Source organism: Chiroxiphia lanceolata, chromosome 2 (genome assembly GCF_009829145.1).
Source record: "Chiroxiphia lanceolata isolate bChiLan1 chromosome 2, bChiLan1.pri, whole genome shotgun sequence".
NCBI classification, from domain to species: domain Eukaryota; kingdom Metazoa; phylum Chordata; class Aves; order Passeriformes; family Pipridae; genus Chiroxiphia; species Chiroxiphia lanceolata.
Window position 1 is genome coordinate 20,282,172 of NC_045638.1, and position 8,028 is coordinate 20,290,199.

Genomic DNA, 8,028 nt, shown 5'->3' on the forward strand with positions numbered 1-8,028 from the left:
CTGCCTCAGTTTTTTATGGAGTTCAGCAAGGTGGTAGAGTAGTCAGAGATCCCACTTCAAAAAAACAATGGTTATACAAATTAATAGCAGATGTAGAATAACAATTTTAAGACTCGTTTTCAGCTGTTTTCTTCTTGTGCCTTAGCCAGCCTCTCAGTCATGTAGTCACCGTGGGCAGCTCTGAGGGCTGGAAAGAAAACACCGGGATTTATGCATCCTCTGAAACCTGCTTATTGTAGGGGGATGCTTGAAGAGGGGCAATACTGAATGTTACAAGAACAATACTGAAGAGAATGGCATGTACAGCTTTCTGATTTCCCCCCTTCTGCTATTAACCTGTGCAATGTGACCAGACACAATTCAATACAGAGAGACATCCTTCAGATACTGCTTCAGCACACAAAGGCTACTAACCAGTCAGAGAGGCAGGCCATACATATGTTACTGCTACCAGGTGGTAAGAAATAGTCCCCAAATATTTTCCAATGGGTTTATTTTATATTTAGTCATAATACATAATTAAATGCACATTGCAAAAGTAGATAACCCTGAGCAATTTGCATCTTGCTTGAAGTACATGTGCCAATGCCTCACACAGACTTCATGAGAGTGCTCGTTTTCATTTTCTGTGCATGTCATCAAATCTTCCAATTACATGTTTTTCCCCTTGAAATAAAAGAGAGTAAGAAGGGGAAAGTGCTTTGCTGGATTACTTGTGGAGTCATACTTTTCTAGTTGTCTCCTGGTGGAGGTAAATGATCTTTCTGCCTTCTGACACAATAAGCAAGCCTGTCAGAATTGTGGTGGGCTTTATATATCTACAGGGTTCAGTTTACCAAATAGCTTCCTGTTATTGTCTACAAATCTTGTGCTACAGTCCAAGATACTTGCCAAGAGCAACAGCCTCAATAATGTTATTACACCATATTATTTGGACCAAGTTACAGTTCACTTCCTTCTTTTAATGCACAGTATCCAGTACCACATGGGCATCCTTCCAAAGTAATCCTGAATTGTTGACTGTGCTTGTTATAAGTAAAGCTGTGAGTGAATGAATGAAGAGACAATGCTAGTGTTTCTTCTTATTTTTAAACTCATTTTTGGGGATTTGAAATCATACTTTTTGTACGAATAATGAAGATGTTATTATGGAGCCCTATCCCTAAAGAATTAATTGAACACAATTTATTCTAGATCTAATATGCTCTGAAAAAAAGCAACCCTCAGACCACTATTAGCATGTATATTGGTTTCAATTACATGCAAGAATCAGAGTATTCTGGTTACCTCTAGGTCAGAGATAAAGGACGTGATGATTATGCAGGGCTCTTTTCAGGGATTATCGACACGGGGAAATTAGTGCACAAAGAAATTGACAGTAAACTGACAGTGCAATGCAAACGAGCTATTGCAGGGATCAGAATAGGTTAGTCTATCTCAAGAAGGCTTGAGAGGAGGATATTAATATGGTTATGTAATCTTTCTTGCAGGCTTCTTAGAGGCTCACTAATCCACTCACCTTTTCAAAATCAAAGCCAAGTCATCTTTGCCTCTGTGTCTCTAGGTCAGCCATTTAAACTGGACCCCAAATCTGCTCATAGAAAATTGAAAGTGTCTCATGATAACTTGACGGTGGAACGCGATGAAACATCCTCCAAAAAGAGTCACACACCAGAGCGATTCACAAGCCAAGGGAGCTATGGAGTAGCTGGCAACGTGTTCATTGACAGCGGGCGGCATTACTGGGAAGTGGTTATAAGCGGGAGTACGTGGTATGTATATAAAAATATATGTGAAAAGAAGCACTAGTTCACACCATGCAGGTGCTGGCATAGTTTCTCTGACAGAGACCAGTAGCAGAAACATGGGGAAGAGTATGAGAGCAGGCCAAGCATATATTTTCACATATTTTGTCAGACTATTTTCCCAGTCTCCAGTGCTTTTGGACTCTGGAACTAAATCTGTCACATTAAACATCTTTATATTTAGCAGTCTTCACAGGAGTTTTACTTCATGTCTGGGAATGATTTTTTTTTGAACCCATGTACAGTACATTTTGAGAGCGAACTTTGTAAATGTGATCGTTTCTCTACTAAATGTGAAAGATTTCCATGTCCTTCAGTAAGAAAAAATAAATAAAAATGAGGACAGTTTGATGATCCAGTTCCACAGGGACAGAGATCGGATTTGCTTCTGGGGAGCGGATGTGGAGCAGCAGAGCTGTAGGTCTGTGCCCCAGGGTATGAAGCAAGGGGAAGGAAATAGAAGAGTGCTTTCCTCCACTTCTAAATGATCCTCTATGTCATACGAGGGCAGATTTCCAGAGGCCTTTAGTCAATGGAAGAGATGTTATCCTTTGGTATTCAAAGGCATCATGATGAAGGTTAGTGGAGTGGAAAAATCAGTAAGGTCTTCAGGTATTGCCCACTGTCTCGAACAAGAAAAATGCTGTTTGTCTGTGTCAATGCTAAGAAATGGAAAAAAAGTAACTTATGGCACATTAATCTCTGTTGGTTGAAAGCCCAACAAATACTGCAGTGTCTCTAAAACGTGAGGAACTTTTGAATTTCTGTTATATATGACAAATCAGGTATTTGTCCTCAGTGTCCATTAATGAGAACATTTTCACAACCCTTTTATCCTGCACATCTTGCCATAAATTATAGTTTCCAGAGCAAATCTCTTCATCTACCTTGCTTCACTTGGCCAGAAACCCAGTCTCAAAAATGCTCATTTGAATCTGAAAACCACACCAGCATCTGGCAAAACATTTTTGAAAATCGCAAAATGGGTTTTTTTAATGTGTCCTTGATGTTTACTCTTGCATGCCTTCTTCTGGGCCATATATTAAAGGAGCAAGGAGAGGTCAGATTAGCTGACAGTCAGCAGTGTATTTTAAAATCAGTTAACTCCTCTGCATTCATCTGTTGGAAATGGAAATTTGGGGCCAGTGATTTCATAGAATCATAGAATCAGCCGGGTTGGAAGGGATCTCTGAGATCATCAAGTCCAACCCTTGATCCTCACCACCATGGTTACTAGACCACTCTGAGCTGCTGAGTACTCAACAATCTTCCTTTTGAATACCAGAGGTAAGCACTCATAAAAATTACCATAGCTGCCAAACTAGAAACAATACAATGAGTTTCCCTGATCTCTCAAACCCAAGAGAGAGACAAAGAAAAACATTAATTAGGCCTGTGCAGGTATTGTGGTGAAACATCACTTAACCAGAACTTAAACCAGCAGCAGTAAGAAGCAGGGGCATTTCAGTGAGTCCTCTGGGCTAACATTTGACTTCACAGAGACACCAACATGGCTGGAAGCATTTGTTTCCTTGAGATGTTCTTTTCTTTTGCAGGTATGCTATTGGTATTTCCTACAAGTCAGCACCGAAGCACGAGTGGATCGGAAAGAATTCTGCCTCCTGGGTGCTTTGCCGCTGCAATAACACGTGGGTGGTGCGGCACAACAGCAAAGAAATCCCCATCGAGCCTGCCCCTCACCTCCGGCGGGTCGGGATTTTGCTGGACTATGACAACGGCTCCCTTGCTTTTTACGATGCTTTGAACTCCTTACACCTTTACACTTTTGACATTACTTTTGGGCAACCGGTGTGCCCCACGTTCACAGTGTGGAACAAGTGTTTGACCATTATAACTGGCTTGCCTATCCCTGACCACCTGGACTCCTCAGAGCAGCTCGCATGACTGCTAAAAGCCAAAAGGTAGGACAGCACATCTTCCCAGGGTGGCCAGGCAGATGCCTGCAGGAGCTTACCCGGAGCTGGTGGACCTATGTGGCATCCTGGCCATCGCTGCCAAATTTGGCCAAAACTGAAAAGGAGAGAATATCTCTTTCTGTGTACTCTGTAAGGAAGAACAGGAGGTGGCTTTAAAAATATCTTGGAACTTTCTTTTGCAGTTGGTTTTGTTTGGTTGGTTTTGTATTTAGTCTCTTACTGGAAGATTCATAAATTATTTATAAAAATAAAAAAAAAAAAAAAAAGAAGTGAAAGCCTGGTTTGGACACCTGGAAAATTACTTTTTTTTTTTTTCCTGCACATTGATGGCCCTATTAATTAAAGTTTCATCAGCCTTTTGAATAATTTTATTTTACAGTGGATAAAAGCAGGAAATTGGAAGGATGAAAACTGCGCAGTGGACAAGTCAGTATACTGCAGGTTTTACTCATACCAACATTAGTGGTCTCATTGCCAGCCTTATTGAGTGTGAGATCTCCCAATTTCTACTTTGCACATGGAAGTGTGCAGACCAAAAGAACAGAAATAAAAAAGAGAGCCAGCCAACACAGCAAAAGAATAAAGTTTAATTTACTTCTGTTCACAGGGCAGTGCTCTCTCAGTTAATAAAAAACATGTGGAATATCTCCTAGAAATGTGAGTGGATAAATCATCTGGTGATTTATTTTATTGATGGCAACATTCCCATCTACCAGTGCTTCGCTTTCGTCTTTGGGAAACATTATAGAATCACTGAGGATGTGGAAGACCGATACCATCTCTGAGAATCAGCAACACTGGAGGGGAGCAGCCAATCCAAGGTCTGACTGTAGACTAATTTGATAAAGCACGGCATCATTTAAGGATTGATTGTAATAGAAGATGTCACGGTTCTGATGGTAGACATGTGAATGCTTATTGCTGATTTTACAAGGTTCAACATAGCAAGCCCAGCCAACAACTCGGAAGTGAGACTTGCACCACTTTACCATTGATTTTAAATTAAATACAAATGTTTCACTGTCATACACTGTGTAGTGTCTATAACAAAGCAAGGAAGTCTGTTTTACATGTGCTGTATGGAGAAACAATGCAGCTGGAGTGTGCTCATAGTTATTGTCCTGGGTTGTTTGGGAAAGCACAACTCTCCTTGTGAATGAGGAGTAAAGAGCAAGCTTTCAGCAGCAGTAGGAATCTGCATGGGCAGACCCGACATTCATCCTAGTGTTGGTAGATGAGCTTCAGTGAAGGCAGTAGAGGTTGTATGTACTTTATCTCAAAGCTGAATCAGGTACATTTTTTCCTGTTTCCCTTCTACAGAATAGAAATCCTTTGTAATTACTGCAATGCTTATAAATATTCATTTTGGGAGATGCTTGAGGCATATGACAACTTTAAAAGAATGGTTTTCCTGTAGTGTTTTGTTGTTACTATGCAAGTGGTTCGAATCTGCCTGTGTAGAGAAAGGATAAATGTAATACCAGCTTTAAGAAAAGATTTGCTCGGTAATTTATAACCATGCTTTTGGTGTCTTTTGGAAAAGATGCCTTAATGCACTTTGTTCACTAATGGGTCCAAAATAAAATGGTCCCAAGCTCAGCTTCAGATTTTTAAAATACTGATTCTCCCAGCAAAAGACTATATTACAATTTGCCTTCTGATGATATCAAAAAATTTATGAGCAGGATGAGGAATATGTACATGCCTATCTGGTTTTTTTTCCTTTTTTTAGTAGAAAATAAATGCCTGTCCATGTTCCTTTGATTTCCCTTTATGTGTCATGATAACTGCTGAATTAAATAGAGAAAAATCTGGCAATACATTACTGGTACCAGGGCTTTCAGCTGGGCAGCACCCCATTGTTCACAGGCGGGAGCCACTGATCTTTCCAGAGTAGACATAAATAAGACAAAACGTGTACACATAGTGAACTGCAGCATTTATCATACTGTCTTTAATAATCAAGGAATGTGTACCCAAAAATTAAAAAATAAATAAGTCCCCAAAGATTACATTTTACAATTGAATACAATGTTACTGATACAATCTGATATACACTGCCCAGAGGATCTGACCTGGGATGTTTGGGAGGTAGCTGAGATGGCATGAAAATTTTTATAAAATGAGTTGACAGGAGATGACTGATGCAAAGCAGTGATAAAAATATACATGAATAAAGGAGTTTTAATCTAGGCTTATTGCCAAGTTTCTACCTAAAAGGAAAAGGTATATTAGCAAATTACATGTAGCAAGACTATGTATCTTCTCTTTTGCCACAAACATTAAATCTAGAAGCTGATTTCAGAGGTGGATAAACTGAAAACAATCTTCAGTGTTTAGCTATACAGTGTTCACAGAGATTGAGCTGGATGGAAGCAATACCATGAATTTGGAAAGGTCCCAAATGATCTCACATATTTTCATTGTAAAGATAGGCCGCGATTCTAAAGACAGATCAAGGTTTTGGCCAGTGGAGGAAGAATGGTCTGTTATCTAAGGCCTTGCTGAATCATTTTTATTTTAACACAGAACATTTCATTTGGAGCTAAGCCACATTTGTCCAATGGCCTATTAACTCAGTCAGTACTTTTTGTGCATATATGTTTGTGTGTATGGATGTACACATATGTATGGGTATACACACCAGTATAAGCACAAATATGGTGTATATGCATACATACATATATACACAGACAAAGTGACAGCAATTAGTCAGGTATTCCTTTTTTGCTTGTTTCTTGAACAATTTCATATTCTGTATGATGATGAGGAAACAAGTTTGCTATGAATGGTATTCTTCTGGACATTTTTTAACAAACAAAATCTGTTTATTTTGCAATACTTGATTCAATGACTGATTAATCAATAAAAACTTTCATTTTAAAATGTAGCTTCTGTGGTCTGTGGCATTTTGCATGGTCCATAGTAATGAATTGAAATACAAGGGAACAGTAATCCTTGTATAAAAATAAAATATGGTACTTTAATGTAGCATGCGGTCTTAGATGAGGGTTTTTCCCTTATTTTTGAAAGTTTTGTGACTAGGAATGAGGTAGCATTGTATAATGCTGTGTTTAACAAAGGCAGGTTTTTGAGGAATAGTCTGCTGAAATGCAAGTAATGAATGTGGTATATAAAACTTGTGTTGGCATAATGATTGTTTCAAAGGTGGTTTTAATACCCAAGATGAGATTCAGCAGAGTTAGAGCAAACAATAGCACAATGTCTTTAGAAGATAGTAGCAGCTCAGAGTAGTCTTGAGCTTGAGGTAATGGAAGGGCAGGGGACTTTTTTCTCTGAGGCCAGATAAGATTTTCCATGTGTTAGAGTTCCATGTGTTAATGCACATCTAATAGGGAAAAAAATAATTCACAAATGGGCTGTGTGTCATAAATTATTTAGTAGACTGTCTTCAACCCACTGTAGTTTCCCATTGTTGGCTCTCAGAGATCAATTAAGTTGCTGTATTTTCTGCCATGAGTTTATTCTTTGTCCGTTTTGAGTGTCCCATTTTTCAACTGCTCAGCAAAGAGACTCCCACTGAGCAGTGGGTCCCAAAGGTAGAAGCATAAAAATCCCTCAGGTCTGGGTACAGTGTGAAAAGCAGGAAATCTGCAAGTGCAGGTGAAAACACATGCATGTTCTTCATTATTAGCAATAGTAGGTCACCAGACAGCAGCGTGCATCATCTGTTTTTATCCCGTGTCTTAATTGCAAACACTATATTCTTTGCACGTTAGAAAACGCAACAGGACACTATTGACAACACAAATTAAAGTGTCAGCTCATTAATCAGTTCATTTTGAGATGGCCAGTATCTATAGCACTATGAAAGGCTGTGAGTGGTTTCATTAAAATATTATTTAATATCTCACACAGTATAAGTATTTCTTTCTTAATTATTCTGATAAAGCAGATTTCTAGTAGTCACCAGATTCTGCTTTTAGTTGCAGCAGCCCAATTTTCAAATAAGCCCATGCTCCAAAAAAAAATGAGGATTGCTATTGGCTCTCATGGGTATCACCAAAACTGAGGCTATTCATTTTAGTTGGAAACACTGTCTTCATTTCTGGTTTAGGACTGAAGAAATTCACACCAGTGCACACCAGTATCTCAGTAACTGTCCAGGGCACACCTGGCCTGAAGGCCTTTGGTGGGGCAGCTTTGGGAAGATGGTGATAAACAAAAATATGCACAGGTTGCTTACGTAGTGATGTGCTGGTAATTTTCTTGTAATACAATATCTGATGTCTTTTCACATACTCTTTCTAGTAGTGGGAGTGTGT

General features: G+C 39.1%; 1 protein-coding gene across 3 annotated transcripts in view; it reads left to right on the plus strand.

Annotated features, from left to right (window-relative positions):
* MID1 (midline 1) overlaps positions 1 to 7,563 on the plus strand; it is a 242,024-nt gene extending 234,461 nt beyond the window's left edge. For all 3 annotated transcript variants that reach the window (XM_032680610.1, XM_032680609.1, XM_032680611.1), the window contains exons 9-10: positions 1,565 to 1,772; positions 3,362 to 7,563. In XM_032680610.1, coding sequence (XP_032536501.1) covers positions 1,565 to 1,772; positions 3,362 to 3,710 — 557 coding nt within the window. In that variant the 3' untranslated portion in view covers positions 3,711 to 7,563. The remainder of the gene's footprint in view (positions 1 to 1,564; positions 1,773 to 3,361) is intronic.
* Positions 7,564 to 8,028: the final 465 nt, after the last annotated feature.